The sequence below is a fragment of the Myodes glareolus genome, chromosome 24 (genome assembly GCF_982192425.1).
Source record: "Myodes glareolus chromosome 24, mMyoGla1.1, whole genome shotgun sequence".
In the NCBI taxonomy this organism is placed as follows: domain Eukaryota; kingdom Metazoa; phylum Chordata; class Mammalia; order Rodentia; family Cricetidae; genus Myodes; species Myodes glareolus.
The window spans coordinates 15,788,383-15,805,250 of record NC_142049.1 but is presented as its reverse complement, the minus strand read 5'-3'; the positions used below and the strand labels follow the sequence as shown (position 1 = coordinate 15,805,250).

General features: G+C 49.9%; 1 protein-coding gene across 2 annotated transcripts in view; it reads left to right on the top strand.

Annotated features, from left to right (window-relative positions):
* The window catches only part of Alpk3 (alpha kinase 3), a 42,152-nt gene that overhangs the window by 7,135 nt on the left and 18,149 nt on the right, over window positions 1-16,868 (top strand). For both annotated transcript variants that reach the window (XM_085683089.2, XM_048434952.3), the window contains 3 exons: window positions 2,670-2,791; window positions 12,890-13,007; window positions 13,588-14,875. In XM_085683089.2, the coding sequence (XP_085539215.2) occupies window positions 2,670-2,791; window positions 12,890-13,007; window positions 13,588-14,875 (1,528 nt within the window). The remainder of the gene's footprint in view (window positions 1-2,669; window positions 2,792-12,889; window positions 13,008-13,587; window positions 14,876-16,868) is intronic.

Sequence of the window (16,868 nt, the reverse complement as noted above, 5' to 3'; positions counted from 1 at the left end):
TGTGTGTGTATTTCCTGGTTTCTTGGGTGCCTGGATAGGATAGCCAGGAGTCTAGCCCACCAGGATGGAGGACAGGGACAGAAAGCTATGGCAACCAGAAGCTGTATGATGGTCACCAGAACACAAAAGTATTGAGTGATTTTCCCTGTCCCAGCCTGATCTACATAAAAAGGTCAGCCAGAGCTGTGCACTGAGACGCTGTCTCAACAAACAAACCAAAAATTCCCAGAGAATAGGACAGAGTAGAAAGATGCCTCAGCAGTCCAGGGCACTTCCTTGTCACTCAAGGCTGGTGCTGTGTTCAATCTCTAGAACCCACGCAAAAGTGGAAGGGAAGAGAAGTGCTAGCTGTGCTCTGAACGCCACGTGTCTGCAGTGGTGCATTTGGGCCCCAATCGCATGTGCACACATGTACACACAAGTGCACACATATGTGTGCACACACATACAAACATGCAAACGCACGCGTATGCACACACACAAACACACAAATATGCACAAACACACACACACACAGAATTTCTCTCATTTCCGCATTCTTTCTTTCACATACTCTGTCTCTCTCTCTCACCAAGGAAATACATAAATTTAATAAGATAGAACCTCAAATCTGCTTCAAACAACAAGCAAAAGCCAAAAACAAGTTATGTAATGCAACGAGGATTAACAGCAGTTGGGGCTATATTTGGCATAGAACTTTCTACAAAGTCCAAGTCAGAAGATGCTATTATGTGATAGGAACAAGAAATATTTTCAGATAGGGTGCAGTGGTGCACATCTCTAATCCCAGCACTCGGGAGGCAGAGTCAGGGGGATCTCTGTGAGTTTAAGGCCAGCCTGGTCTACATATTGAGTTCCAGGACAGCCAGGACCACATTAAAAAAAATTCTGTCTTAAAAAGGAAGAAGAAGGAGAAGAAGAAGAGAAAGAGGAGGAGGAAAAAGAAAAGGAAAGAAAGAAATATTTGAGACATTTTCAGGGTTGTCAATCATAGCTACTTGGAAGGTTGAAACAGGTCGATTACAAGTTCTAGACTACATAGCAACACGCTGTCTGGAAAAAGAAACCTTTCCAGACGTTATATTCTAAGTGTTCAAGGAGTTGATAGCCTAGGCCCCAGAAAGGTCTCTATTTCTGAATGACTTAAAGGGGTAGGAATGGTGCTTATTCTATTTGACAATCACTCAGTTAGAGGATGCTGCCGGATGCTACCGAATGCACCTTGCAGGCCTGGTTCAGTGTTCAGGTGGATGAGAGGGAGATTCCCATCCTGGGTGGAGATTAGAGGGAGGGCTCCTGCTAGCCCTTCAAATGCCTGCGTGTTCTCATTCCTAGACACCTTCAACCCAGAAGTCTTATGTGATTCAAAACACTTCTGGGATTCAAACTTTCTCGTAGAACTCAAGTGCAGAGTAATGTTTACGGAAAAGATATGTTGAACATGGAGCCTTCTCCTGGCAGAGTATGTAGGGTTACTCCCTCTGTATCCCACATACTCCCTCTTATACCTATTAAACAATCACGGGCAGGTGAATATGGCTCTTGGGGTCAACGCCTTCCTCTGAGGTCCAGAGAAAGGCAACTTGGAATGACCTGCCTTTCCCTATGGTTCCTTTGCTTGGGTTGAGTTTCTCCTTCACGGTCCCCCACACTGCTGCTCACAAAGGGTATGTGCCCAGAGAGGGGAGGAGGGCAGGGCACAGCTTGTGCACCACACAACTTGGCTATGTGGTTGAGCTGCACGCCTGGGAATGCACTGTCTTTGCTGGCCCACGAAGGGGTTTGGCACCAAGGTTTGCTTCCTGCGCCCAGGAAGGAGTGGACTGTGAGCCCTGAGGATTGTTGGTGAGTTTGGGGTAGACGTTATAAGACCACAGATGCAGCTAAGTTCTGCAAGAGGGACTCTGTCGCAAGGGAACCAAGAGTTCTGGCTTGTTCAGGAGTTGGTCTGTGGCTTGGCAGTCCTATATAGCTGCCAGCCTTGCTTCAGCACGTGGTGTCCGTAGGAGGTGCAGAGGAGCCATGGCTAGCTTGCTAGTGCCATCCCATAGTTCTGTGTAGCATCAAAATTCATCGGATAGCCCATAAAGTAGAGTCCCCTTAAGGGCCAAGGCCGTTGGCATTGCCCGCTCATTCTTCATCTACCGTGGCCTGTGCTCACAAATGCTGGTGTTTTTCTTCTGAACCCAAGTTCTGGGATATACATAGTTCCATGCCTTCAGGATCTCGGAATCCTTGAGGGCTGGCTGGCTTTTCCCTCTTTGGCATGGCTGTGCTATGCTAGACTTAACATATCTACATGTGTATCTCTCCCACATACCAATCCCTGAAGAGGAAGGTGAAGGGTGAAGCCAGCTCCCTACCATCCCCCAGCAAGGATTTGATGGGGGTGTGGAGGATGGCAGCCTGCTGGGCTCAGGAGCCTGATCTATTGTCAGCCTCTTGCCTATTGTAATGGCCCTGGGTCCAGATTGCATTCAACCTCTTGGTACCTGCCCCCAACCTGGCCAGGAAGCCCAGGAGCTCTTGAATAAAGACTTGCTCAGGTACGCCCAGGACTTTTGGCCACGGGATGACTGGCAAACGTGGTAAGGCTTACACTTGGGCAAGGCAAGGCCGGAAGATATTCTGTAGGGAGGGTTTCTCTAATTGGTTTTTGCTTTTTCTAGGAGCACTTTCTGCTCCATCATTGCCCAGCTCACAGAAGAGACCCAGCCACTATTTGAGACCACACTCAAGTCCCGGGCTGTGTCTGAAGACAGTGACGTCAGGTTCACCTGCATTGTCACAGGTAATGAGGCTATTGATACGGCCCCTGCCAGGGTTTCTGCTTAGAGCAGGGTCCCAGGGGGATGGAATGGGTATGGAGGGGGGTGTAGGTGGTACGTACCAAACTGAGTGCACTGAGTTTAGTTCCCCCTTCCCTGGTTAAACTCTGTGTGTGGACTGGTCTCTGTGTTTTCTTCTGGAACTCTGTGTGTGTGTGTGTGTGTGTGTGTGTGTGTGTGTGTAGAATGTGGCTCAGCTGGTCAGGTGGTAGAGTGCTCGCTAACGTACATGAAGCCCTGGGTTTTATCCTTGGTACCACATGAATCCGGAACAGTAGTTTGTGCCTGTAATCCCAGCTCTTGGGAGGACAAGAAGGTCAGAATTTTAAGGTCATTCTCAACTACATAATGAGTTTGAGGCCAGGGTAGGCTACATGAGACCCTGTCCCCAAAAGACAGAAAACAAAGGCAACAAACCCCCAACCGTGCTCAGCTAAGCTTCTTCTTCTTCAAGTATATTCACTGTTGATTGATCTTTGAAGCCATCCATCGAACAGCCCACTTAATAACTGAGCCATTTGTGACTTGGGGTATCTAGCCTGAGAGACAATAAATCATAGTTATTGTAACCATAGACCTTGGAGGCAAACTGCCTGGCTTGGAATCCTGACTCAGCCTTCCCAGGATATGGTGCTGGGCAGACTGCTATTAAGCGTCATAGCATTGTGAGCCTGAGGGAGTTAATATCTGCTTAGCCACTGGACTCGCACCCGGCACACAGTGAGTACATCCAAGTGTTGGGAATCAAGACTCTTCACTTTCTGCTAAGTCCCCTGTTGGGTTTTAAGTAGGACGCCCAGTGGTGAATCTTGGAAGCCAGGGTTAGGAGTGCTGGGACCCTGGCTCCAGGCATTGTTTCTTTCCCATGCCTCCCAGTCCAGCTTCCCTCTGCACCAGTGCTGACCTGCCCCAAGGCCTACAGGATATTTACCGGCAGCTGCACTCACCATTTCTAGGGGCCCAGACTCAAGCACCTCCAAGACAGCTCCCCCACCCCTTTCTTTTGTTTTTCTTCAGTTAGTCAAGGGCTAACTGAATTTCCAGCTGACTTCCAGCTGTCACACTTCCTGATCTTGAGGGTGGACTTGTTTAGCCCAGCCAGCTAAACAGCTTCTTTGGGATTGATTTTTCCATGGGTAGTTGTCCCATTGACCAGGACTGTCCAGCACATCTGCTAGAGAGACACCCACTGTCCCTCCCCTGTAGTCTTTATCTTTGTATGACGTAGTGTGTTGCAACTGAATTCTTCCAAACCCTGTGAAGTAAGAGCTATTGTTAGCCCAGCTTTGCCAAGGACAAAGAAGAGGCTAGGTGAGCCACCCAAGTCATGAGGAGCTAGCTGCTCTGCCTTGTGCACTGCCCATGGCCGCGTCTCTGCGGCACTGCCCGTGCCCAAATTTCTGTGGTACTGCCCTTGACCAAGTCTCTGTGGCACTGCCCATGTTCAAGTCTTTGCGGCACTGCCAGTGCCTGAATCTCTGTGATACTGCATCTCCAATGGTTCCCTCGTAAATAACCTTCCACTGGGCTGTGGTGGCACATGCCTTTAATCCCAGCACTCAGGAGGCAGAAGCAGATGGATCTCTGTGAATTCAAAGCCAGCCTGGTCTATAAAGTGAGTTCTAGGAGATTTTTGTTCTTTAATGATAATATGTTGGCGGGTGACCGAGGCAGGCTAGTCCAGGCAGAGGCTGCCGCCAGAATGGGTGCAAGTTCCACGTGGCGAGTGGCAGAGCTGGCGGGTGGAGTTGGCGGATAAAAGGCGTACAGGACATAATAAATAGACATAAGGCTAAACATAAAGCTGAATATTTATTACTTAGAGAAGAGGGAGACAGAGAGACAAGGAGACAGACAGAGAGAGATAGAGACACGTGTGCACATGCCAAGAGATGGGGACAGAAGAGGTTAAGATGACGACCAGGAGGTCAGAAGTGGCTAGGAGTGGGCGTGGCTTGCCCTTAAAGGGACCACAGCAAAAGAATAACAGAGATAGTCAGGGCTGTTACACAGAGAAAGCCTGTCTCAAAAAACAAACAAAAAAAAAGAAGAGAAGAAAAGAAAAATAACCTCATTCTGCATGTTCTTATATGCCACTTTCTGTAGAATGTCTATAATTCTATTTGGAGAAAATCGGGAACTGGGATGTAGTTCAGTTGGTAGAGCGCATGCCCAGCACGCTGAGCCTGTGGAGTTGTCCTGCAGCTCTGTGTAAACCAGTGGTGGGCTTTCCTGTGATCCCAGCACTATGCAGGGGAGGCAGGAGGATCATGAGTTCAAGGTCATCTTCTGTTACCCAGCCAGTTTTACCATCTTGGCGTGCATGACACCTGTCTCAAAGGAAATTAAATTTTATTGTATTAAATCAATACATGTATATATTTTAAGGTTTCAAATTATACTAAAAGATATTTATCAAAATATAGTCATTTATCCCTTCTACCAATCTGTCTTTCCAGAACCCGGGATTGTAGGTATGAGCTACCGTGTCTGTTTGTTGCTGTTGCTGCTTTTTAAGACAGGGTCTCACTAAGTATCTCCAGCTGGCCCAGAATCACTATATAGACCAGATGTCACAGAGATCCATCTGTTTCTGCCTCCTGAGCACTGGAATTAAAGGCAGGCCCCACCATACTCAGCAGGTTCTTGTTTGTTTATTTGGCTTTGTTTTAGAACAGGGTCTTAACTGTGGTCTAGACTGGCCTCAAACTGGGTTCTTTTTGCCCCGGCCTCCTGAGTGCTGGGATTACAGGTGTGCATGCACAAGACCCAGAATTCTGGTTTTAAAGCCCTTTTAACCTTCCTTTCCTTTAGTTCTTCATTTCTACTGCTTCTAAACTCAGGGTTTGGCTCTCTTGAGTGTGCTTGCCTGTCTGCTTCCTGTTTACAAAGTTTTTAGCTCCCATTTCTCTTCTTGCCTGCTCTCCCCATGCATGCGTTCATATGTGTATGTGCGCGTGTATGTATGTGTGTCTATGTATGTACATGAGTGCATTTGCATGTGGGTTCCTGCTCCTTCGAATGTTTATTCTGCTACCTAGAAGACCCTGCTGTGTTGCCTGGCCAATTCCTTAGCAACAGCAGGCACCAAGGGTGTCATGGCTTCTCAGAATCAATGTGGACTTCCCAGACACCAGTTTGGTGTACAGAATCATGGGATATTTTACTGAGTGCTCCCAATTTCCTTATGAGAGTATGTCTCTTCCTCAAGCCCAATCCAAAGGAGCAATTAAAAAAGTATTATTAGTGTGTGTGTGTGTGTGTGTGTGTGTGTGTGTCTGAGAGAGAGAGAGAGAGAGAGAGAGAGAGAGAGAGATACGTGTTTGAGCATACATACCAAAACACACACGTGGAGGTTAGCCTTCAGGAGTTAGTGCTCTCCTTCCATCCTTCCATCCTTCCATTCTGGAATCCAGGTGCTGAGCTCAGGTCATTAGGCTCACATAGCAAGTGTTTTAAAAAACACTGAGCCCAAAGGAATAATTAAAAAAAAACATACATGTTATTTTAATGTGTGTTTGTCAGACATGGTAGGAAGAACCTTTATCAACTAATTGTCTCATTGAGCTCACAGAGATCCGCCTGTCTCTGTTTCCCAAGAGCTGAGATTAGGCACCGTACTCAGCAGGTTTCTGTTTGTTTTAGGACAGGGTCTTTGTTTTGTTTTGAGACAGAAGGACAGGGTCTTAATGTGTAGCCTAGGTTGACCTTAAACTAGCCCCATCTTCCTGAGTGCTGGGATTACAGTTGAGCACGCACCTATAATCTGTGTCCTCAGGGACATTATTATTATTTTTTTAATCCCTGCATCTCACGCTGACCAGCCCAGGCCAGGGTCTTTTACTGAGGAGGACCTATCAATTGAGCTGGTACAAATTTCGGGGCTCTGGGCAACTCTAATATCCATACTTTCTCTTGCTGTTGTGCCTCCCCCTTTCTATTCCCACAGACATTCTAATCTCCACGCATTCAATTTTCTGTAGCAGATTAGAAAGCGGTCACCATGGTATCACCGTGTACCAGAAATGAACAAGGAGAAGATGTGGTTGTAGGAAGTGGGGAGGGGAGAAAAGGAGAGAGCACCAGAATTCGGGAGACAGCGTCAGACACTAGGTCTCCTCAGTTTGGAGGTGTTCCTGGCGGTCAGTGGCTGGAACTGACCTCTGTGTGAGGCCGCTGCCGTCCCTGGCTTCTCTTAGTGGATGCAGGGGGACCATGTCAGTTTCTCTTCCTGCTAGAAGCATCCCTGAGCACAGGTAGATGATGGGTCAGGACCTGACTCCACGGCCTCACCAGGCACTGATGATGCTTTCCTCTGTTCGGACCTTTGTCCTGTTATACCAGGGGAGCAGGAAGCAGGTACCAGGCTGTTCCGGGAGGGAAGCCCTGCAGACCTGGAGAAGGAACATGGGACCTCCAGGGTTCTTTCTGTTCACAGTGGGAGAATAGGAGACAGTGGACCTATGGCTGGGCTGTCTGATTCCTGGGTCCTGCAGGCCCTTTGAGGCTGGAATGCTACTGTCTCAGACAGCTCATTTCAACCCAGTGTGTTGGCATTCCTCTACTCTCTTCAGCTCTGGGGTATACTCTATGTTGGGGTATGTATGTACATATATGTATATAGTCACATATTGAAATGGAAGAAGGAAGCTTCAGAGGTAGGTTAGGCAGGTTGAATCAAGGGACCTAATCTGTAGTAAGAACCACATTTCATTCTTTTTTAAAACATAGTTTATTTGTATTTTATGTGTGTTGGTGTTTTGCCTGCATGTACATCTGTGTGAGGGTGTCAGAGGTCCTGGAACTGGAGTTACAGATAGGAGTGAGCTGCCATGTGGGTTCTGGGAATTGAACTGGAGTTTTTTGGAAGAGCAGACAGTGCTCCCAACTGCTGAACCATCTCTCCAGCCTCCAAGAGCCACAGTTCTTAAAAAAAAAAAAAAAAGGAAGAAAAGTCAAATGGTGCTGGACCAGTGGGAGACTGAGGCAGATGAATCTCTGAGTTCAAAGCCAGCCTGGTCTACAAAAAACGAGTTCCAGGACAGTCAGGGCTACCTAAAGAAACCCTGTCTCAAAAAACAAAAATTCTTTTTTTTGGAGGGGAAGTAAGTCTAATATGATAACTTTTTAGGAGCAAAATTTTACATATTAACTCCAGAACCCTCTTTGGAAAGAATGTTAGAAAAAGGAAGTTGATTGTATTGTGGGCCAGCTGCGTGACCTTGGGTAGAGCTCCTTTAGGCCATGTGGAGCTTGGTTTCCTCTTGTATGAAGTAGGGTTACATCTATCTCTTTTATAGCGGAGAGGGATATGAATTCAGACCTCTGCTTACCCACTAGGTGACTTTTGCAGAAGTCTTAATTTCATGAACCTTGGTTTCCTTCTCCTTTTTTTTCTTTTTAATGTTTTTTTGTTTTGTTTTGTTTTGTTTTCCCGAGACAGAGTTTCTCTGTGTAGGCTTAGCTGTCCTGGAACTTGCTCTGTAGACCAGGATGGCCTCAAACTCACAGATGTCCACCTGCCTCTGCCTTCTAGTGCAGAGATTAAAGGTGTGTGCCACCAGCACCAGGCTCATTTAAAAAACAAAAACAAAAAACAAAACTCTGTGTGTGTGTGTGTGTGTGTGTGTGCACACGCCAGAGTTTATGTGTATATCATGTGTGCACGAGTGCCCAAGTGTCCTGAGAAGGGCACTTGACCCTCAGTCCTCTGCAAGAGTGGCAAGTCAACCCGCAGGCCCTCATTGCCTTTTTCTTACAGTGAGGATTAGTGATTGCATTCTCCAGCATAGGGTTAGATGAGGCAGACATGGAGAGTATTCATTCAGCTCATCTTCTGGCACACAGGGAATCTTCAATAAGTGTGAGCAGTTTTGTTCAGGGGAACCAAGTGAAATTCTATCTCTGAGTTCTCTTAAATCTCTCAACTCCAACTTCTCCAGATCTGAGTTTCTCCAAACTGGGAGCGGTTGGGATGAGACTGTGGGTGTCCAAGTTGGGTTCTTAGGGAAGCCGGCTAGCTGTGAAATGGGTCACAGGCTGAGAAGGGCCGGTGTAAGGGCACTGGCTCAGGTTTTGTTTTGAACTGTTCTGGCCAGAGCTCTGTCTCTCTGTATGTACGCACACCTGCTCAGGGAGTATGTGCACAGCTGAGGCAAGAACCTAGCCCTGCCCGGCTTTTGTGTGTTTATATAATACAGGCCACATTATCCAGGGGATAACCAGCATGTTCCCCCAAAAAATTCGTTTTCAAGGTCATTCCTGCTAGGAAGCCTTGATTGTCGGCTTGATCCCCACTGTGGACAGACTCACAAGAAGCTCCCTACGGGGGTGAGGCTGCAGCCGTGTGTGTGTGTGTGTGTGTGTGTGTGTGTGTGTGTTCTGCATGCTCCTCTTCACCCCACGCCGTTGCTCCACTCCAGCCTCTCTGGACTGGAGGCTGAGGATGTCCCGGGCAGGTCATGAGGCCGAAGACTCTTAGGCCCTGGTGGGTGAGATCATCTCACAAGATGGTGAGAGCACCTGTGCTGGCCTGGACCACGTGTGTGGTGATGTAACTAAGGGCTTTAGTGCACAGTGGAAACACAGGGCTCGATTTACAGCCAGCACAGCCTGGTGTGTCCCCGGCCAAGCCAGCTGTAGCCTCGCCTCCCTTGCTCCCTGGTGCCGGGTGCTCTTCCCTGGCTTGCCCCCTGCTCTTCCTCACAGGCCATGGGGCAGTTCCTGTGTCAGGCATGCCCTCCCCCTTACACCTTTGGTTTGCTGTTCGCTTATTCCTTGACTCGCTCATCTATAAAGTAAGTACTACGCAAACAGCGGCTCAGGTGGAGGAGATACAGGAGCGAACAAACGCTCATTCCTACCCACTTGGGTCTGGAGTCTAGCAGGATTGATGGCCAAGGTGCTGGGCTCTCACAGCACCATGATTAGTGGAAGGAAGGGGTGGTATGTTTCCGAGTCTTCTGAAATTCTGCTTAGTCTTCTGGTCTAGATTAAGTGTCACTCCAAATCCCCAGCCAAGGAGCTTGCTTCCTTCTCTGGACCCTTGGCTCTTCATGCCCTGTTGATGTATTCATCCGTAAATATTTACTCGCCGTGGACGGCGTGCCAGGCACTATTCTAGGAACTGGGGACACAGCAGCGAAGAAGAACACTGATAAGTCCCCACTGTCGTGACGCGGACATTCCGTGACAGACAGGATGCACCCCGACTGACAAACTCAGTGTGTCGCATGACAGGGTGCTCTAGGAAGAAAGGATGATGAAGAGGAAGCGCTGAGGGGAGAGAGCTGAGCCTTGCAGGGGTGTTGGGAGGGCCTCCCTGAGGAGTTATCTGGGAGGCAGAGCTCCACAGGAGCTGAGGTGTGGCCTCCTGGGCTGTGTTAGGGTGAGCCGGCAGGACAAGGTTGGGGCACAGCAAGCAAAGGGGAGAGAAGAGGAAATGAGAGCAGTAATAGGGTGTAGACTGTGTGGGCCTGTGTGAGATGGGAGCCCCTGGGGCTTTGAGAATGTGGGCATGAGTAGACCACGAGGGAAGTTTCACTCCGCTTGTGTTTCCATGGGCTGAAGAGAGGTCAGAACAGAAGCAGTAATTGGTCAGCGAGGACGGTCTTCCTGGAATCCAAGCTAGAGACAAAGGTGACGGGGACCAGGCTGTGATAAGGAAGTGGTCAGATTCTGGATCTGTTCTCAGGGGAGAGCCTTAGGACTATCTGGTGGAATGGGGTGTGAGGGGAAGGAAGGGAAAAGAACGGCCCCCTGCTTTGGCCTGAGCCACACTGGGCAGATGAATTGTCCACTTACTGAGCCACACGTGAATTTTCTTAAGATGAGAATGAGGACTCTGATATGGTCACACTTGTCACCTGCTTGGCCTTTGCCTGTAGACACAAATACAAAGTCAGTGATACAGGTCAGGAGTTGAGGGGAGCGGGCCAGGCTGGAAATGGCCACTTTAGGGGTCCTTGCTGCTCCTGGACCAGCTTGAACCAGTCTAGGAAGTGAGCTGTGATTTAGCGAGGTGCACATCCCAGGTGACCTTGATGGACAGCTCTGGTGTAGCAAAGGGAACAGGAGCAGGGCTGGAGGGGGAAAAGAGCTTGGTAAAAGATTTCTACGGGCGTGTGTGTGGTGGTGCACACCTTCATCCTGGCACTCAGAGCCAGAGGTAGAGGCAGGAAGGTCTCTATGAGCTCAAGGCCAGCCTGGTCTACATAGTTCCAGGACAGCTTGGGCTACAGAGAAAGTCTGAAAAACAAAACAAAACCCAAAAAGCCAACAACAGCAAAATAAAAATGAACAAATAAGTAAGCAAATAAATAAAAGAGCTCCCTTCTTCTTTTTCTTTTGAGACAGTTGCCTCTCATTCTGTAGCCAAGGCTAGCCTGAACTTGTAGGCATAAACCACCAAGCCAGGTTTAGAAGCAGGATTTGGACGTATGTTGGCATCCCTGTGACTCCCATTAGTGTAGTTCCCTGTCTCTCACTGTAACTGAGCACCATCCCCTCCTTAGGCTGTGCTTCGCAACAGAGCTGTCTCACAGAGCCTCAGAATTGTGTGCCCAGACGCCAGGGAACAGCCCGATCAGGAAAGTGCTTGCCCTCCAAGCACAAAAACCCCAGTGTGATCCCTGGCGCCCATGCGTGAAAGCCTGGATGTAGGGGCACACACCTAGAACTCCAACCGGAGGGAGGCAGAGACAGTGGGACCTCAGTGGAGCTCCAGACCCAAGAGAGAATCAACCTCAAAAGAAAACCATCTGTGTAGGCTTGGGTGCTGGTGCGTGTGTGGAAAATGACATGTAGGAGACACAGTGTTGACCTCTGGCCTCCACATGCATGCACACCTATTCCCACACATATGTTTACACACAGGCAAACACACAAACGTGTACATGCATACACTACAGACACAATTAAAAATGAAAATGACAGGGGCTGGAGAGATGGCTCATCAGTTAAGAGCATTGCCTGCTCTTCCAAAGGTCCTGAGTTCAATTCCCAGCAACCACATGGTGGCTCACAACCATCTGCAATGAGGTCTGGTGCTCTCTTCTGGCCTTTGGGCATACACACAGACAGAATATTGTATACATAATAAATAAATATTAAAAAAAATGAAAATGACATTTCTAGACAGTGACTGAATTTAGATTAGTTGCCTTGGTGTACATTAATGGGCCAATCATCTGTGTCCAGGGGAGCAAGAGGCATGAGACTGTGTAGTTAGGAGCTCTGTCACATGGGCAGTCTGGGAGTCCCAAAGGAAGGGACTGGTAGGTTCCCCCTCCCCCACCCCCGAAGACAGGATTTCTCTGTATAACAGCTCTGGCTGTCCTGGAACTCTCTTTATAGACCAGGCTGGCCTCGACTTCACAGAGATTCATTTGTCTCTGCCTCCCGAGTGCTGTAAATAAAGGCGTGTGCCACCACCACCTGGCAACTGGAAGGTTTTTTAGCTACCTTCATTACAGTGACTCTGTGTGTGTGTGTTGGGGGAGGGGTGTGAATTGGTGGATAGGTGGATCAGGAGTGTGTGTGTGTATTGGTGGATAGGTGGATCGGGAGTGTGTGTGAGTGTGCGTGTGAATTGGTGGATAGGTGGATCAGGAGTGAGTGGATGGATGGGTGGGTGTTTTAATTGTATTGTCAAAGGATGCAGCTTAGGAACTTGGAATGAAAGGAGGGGTCACACCAGTGATGGGATTTGTAGAGGTAGCCTAGGAGGCGGAGCCCTTGCTGTACCCGAGGATATTGAATGGGCCATTATAGAAAGGAAGTTTGTTATCCCCAGTTATCAGTTGCTGAAAACCCCTCACCCCTTCCTACTAGAAAGCTAAGAAGTCGCTTCCTCTGGCTTTCTTTGTTCCCCTTGGAGGAAAAATGCTTTCCCTTTAACACATCCTACATTCTGAACAACAGGGGCAAGCGGTGCTTCCAGAGGGCCCAGGGCACGGTACTGTCTAGCCTCTTCAAGCAGTATGGGAAGCCCTCAGCTCCGAACCCTCCCACTATTTTGGATCTTGCATTAATATTATTCAATCACTTGCTTCCTTGTTCAGGATACCCAGAGCCAGAGGTGACCTGGTACAAGGATGACATAGAACTGGACCGTTACTGTGGCTTGCCCAAATATGAGATCACTCACCAAGGCAACCGTCACACCCTGCAGCTGTACAGGTGAGGGAGAGGGGCCTGTACGGCTCTCTGCCCTCCCAAGGGCCCTACACTGGATCCTGCCGCCGGTCACGGAGTCAGCCGGGTGGAATGCCCAGGTGCCCTCTGCAGTTAGAGGGCAGGGTTCTGCGGCTGTGTTGATTTACCTGGCTAACTGTGCTGTCTGCCAGTGTCTGGGATCTCCCAAGGCCAGGGTAGGAGTGCTTCTTACAGCTCCAAGTCTGTGCAACCAGAGGAGGTCCTGACCCACAGAAACCTTTTCCATGAGGTCAGCAGCCAGAAAAAGCAATGGTGTCACCATCCCTGCTCCTGGGGGCTGTGTTGGTCACCTGCTTCTGAAGGGAGCTCTTCTGGGCCCCAAGTCTAATCCCCTGCTGGGACAGCATAACCTTGGTCAGCTGTCATTTGCTACCCTCTGTGGCCTCAGTTTCCTCCATTGTAACTGAGGAAATCCATGATGCCTAAGGTAGGGCAGGACTCGGCTTGGGAGGGAGCATGTGGTTGATGACAGAGGCTCTGGTTGTGGGGAAGAGGGCTCTCGCCTCCCAGGGGGAGAGATGGCGCCTCATGCTCCTGCCTCTAGGTGCCGGGAAGAAGACGCTGCCATCTACCAGGCCTCTGCCCGGAACACCAAGGGCATCGTGTCCTGCTCAGGGGTCCTAGAGGTGGGCACTATGACGGAGTACAAGATTCACCAGCGCTGGTTCGCCAAGTTAAAGCGCAAGGCTGCAGCCAAGATGCGAGAGATTGAGCAGAGCTGGAAGCATGGGAAGGAAGGCTCAGAGGAGGCCGACACTCTTCGTAAGATCAGTCCTGACCGCTTCCAAAGAAAGCGCCGACTGAGTGGAGCGGAAGTGGCTGTCCTCTCAGCCCCCGCCAGGGAAACGGAAGAAGGGTCCTCGGCAACTTGGCAAGAAAGAGAGACTGAGTCTGCTCAGCACTCAGGTTTGGGTTTGATCAACAGTTTTGCTCCTGGAGAGGTACCCACCAATGGGGAGCCTGCCCCAGAGAACGGGGAAGATGGCGAGCATGGCTTGCTGACGTACATCTGTGAAGTCATGGAGCTGGGGCCTCAGAATGCCCCTCCTAAGGAGTCTGGGGCTAAGAAGAAAAGGAAAGACGAAGAGTGTAAGCCGGGAGTACATAAGCCAGAGTTAGAAAGGGCGGATGGAAGCCAGTGCGCTTCAGAAAATGGCATCCCTAGTACAGACAAACCCAATTCCAGTAGAAGAGAGAAACCCGCGGATACACAGCCAGCTCAGACTCAGCCCAGAGGCAGGGGAGCACGGGGGCCCGGGCCTTCCGGAATAGAAAGCGCCAGGAAGTCAACTTCTGCTGTGGGCATTCAAGACAAGATCCAGGATGCCCCTGCACCAGCCCTGGCCTCTGTCCCAGCCCCTGCACCAGCCCCGGCCCCTGCCTCTGTCCCAACCCCTAGCCCAAACCTCAGCTCAGAGCAGGTGTATTTCTCCCTGAAGGACATGTACATGGAGAGCACCCAGGGAGGCAGGCCCCAAGAAGAGGAGATGCCTCCACCCGCAAGAACCAGGTTACCTAGGGAAAGTCCCTCAGGGAAAGAACCTGTCAGGGCTCGAGGTGAGAAGGTACCTATGGTCTCTGGCCAGCCCACACCTTCCATGGTCCCCCCGCCCATCAAGCCTTTGAACAGGAAGAGATTTGCTCCTCCTAAACCCAAGGTGGAGCCCACTACCACTTCTTCCTCAAGTCAGGCTCCAGAATCTGTGGCCCAGAGCTTAGGAAAGGCCCCACCTCCAACCTCGGCTCAGGTCCCCACACCCCCTGCCCGACGGAGACACGGCACCCGAGATAGCCCCTTGCAAGGACGGACAAGCTACAAGACTCCAGGAGAGGTAAGTGTGGAGGCTGCTCTGGGAAACTGACCTCATGGAAACTCTCGCAGCAAGGGCTTGGCAGCCCGTGGGTGGTGGGCTATTTATAGAAGGGGGTGGGGAAGAACTGGTGGCAGCCAGGAGCAAGGGGCCACAGGCATGGCCCTTGCTCCACCATACTCCAGACAGGAGCACACAGGCTGCATAGCCTGACTGTGTCTCTTAGTCTGAGAGAGTAACTGTTCCTGGTTGAGGGAAGAGGAGGAAGATACTGCTCTCTGGGGGTGGGGGTGGGGAGGAAGAGGGGTCAGTGGAGAGGGTTTTGTAGCCATGCTGAAGCTCCAGTGCTTCATGGGGGAGATGGGAGTGTTTCGTAGCATGCACAGTCCACGTGATGCTTAAAAAAACCCTCTGTTATGGTCCTAGCACTTGGGAGGCTTAGGCAGGAAGACTGTTAGCTAAGGCTAACCTTGGATGGGTAGCAAGACCTTGTTTCAACCCCCGCCCCCGCACTCCAAAAACTGAATGTCTAAGAAGTACTGGTTCATTCTGGTCTTACTTAAGTTTTGGGGATATGATCTACCTATATACCTGGCTGGCAACCCTTAGCAAGGTGTGATCTCGGGTGAGGAATAGTTGAAAGTCATAATTCAGAGCTATGGCGTGGGGCACGCAAGCTAAGTGTGATGGCACAGCGTATACCAGGGTGGGAGATGGGGAAGCTTGGGGCAGGAGTCAAGCCATTTCTAGGGGATGGGTAGCCTTGTGTGGAGGAGGGGCAGGGGTATCCACCTGTTACGGGCAGAGATACGGGATTTAGTAGTCAGAGTTTGAGGAGCGGGGCTGAGAGGATGAGAGGCGGCCAGAGTTTCCTGCTCTGGTGGCAGAGGGACAGAAGATTTCCCTAGGACTAAAGTGTGCCACTTCTGGGCAGAAAGGAGAAGGACGGTAGTCCCATGTGTGTCAGTGAGATACAGTTTATACTAAAGAATAGATTACTGTTTATCAGAAATTCCAATTTTACTGTGCCCCACATCTCTCTTTGTTTGATGTAAGTCCTTATCTGGACAGGAACTGTGCCGAGACTTTCTCAGGGTAGAGAAGCCTGAGTCCTAGCTCCTATGAGCTGAGGCTTTCTGCGGAAAGGCAGTGTCTCTCGGGCGTGCGGGCAGGTCAGATGGCTTTTTGGGACAGTGGAGGGAAACCCACGAGGACTATCGATTTGGCATCTCAGGGCAAGGTGGGGAGGAGGGTGTTGGGTGGGTAATGGAGGTGGAGGAAGAGCATTGACAGAAAATTAGGGAGGAGGGGCTTAACGGTGACTGGGTGTGGCTTTATTTCAGTGGATGCTAAGGTCAGGCTGTGAGAAGGGCAGGTCAGAGGGCTTTGGAGCAGGATAAATTTCAGAGACCTCACACCGTGTTCTGCATCTGCTCGTCCCTTTTCCCTACCTTCTTCGAGGTTCCTGGGGGTGTCAGCCCTCTGTGGCTCCAGGAAGGCTTGGTAGGGCTACTCAGTGTCCCTGATAGCCACAGGCTGCACAACAGCCTTCCAGAGAAACAGCCTTTGGAGGCCCTGAGGGAACTCATTTAGGAAATGATCAGGCTAGCTGCCAAATGTGTGTGTGTGTGTGTGTGTGTGTGTGTGTGTGTGTGCCTGGCTTCTGCCTACAGGGGTGGGAACCCCACACCCAGGGGGCTGTATCCTCCTGCCAGGAGGGAAGGAAGTGCCAGCTTACCCTTCCCCTGGGTGGGGATGGTGCCGACAGAGCAGGCACCTCAGAAGCTGTCTGCACTGGTTCTGCTTCTACCAGAACTCTGTCTGGTTTTTATTTTATGTGTATGTTTTTGATAAACTTTAAAATTTTTATTCATGTGAAAGATACACTTAAAATGTAGATAGATGTGCATTTTATTTATTTTGTGTGCATATACTTGTATGTGTGTGCACGTCTGCATGTATATGGGTTTGTCACCGAGTGTATGTGGAGGGGAGAAGACAACCTGTAGGAACT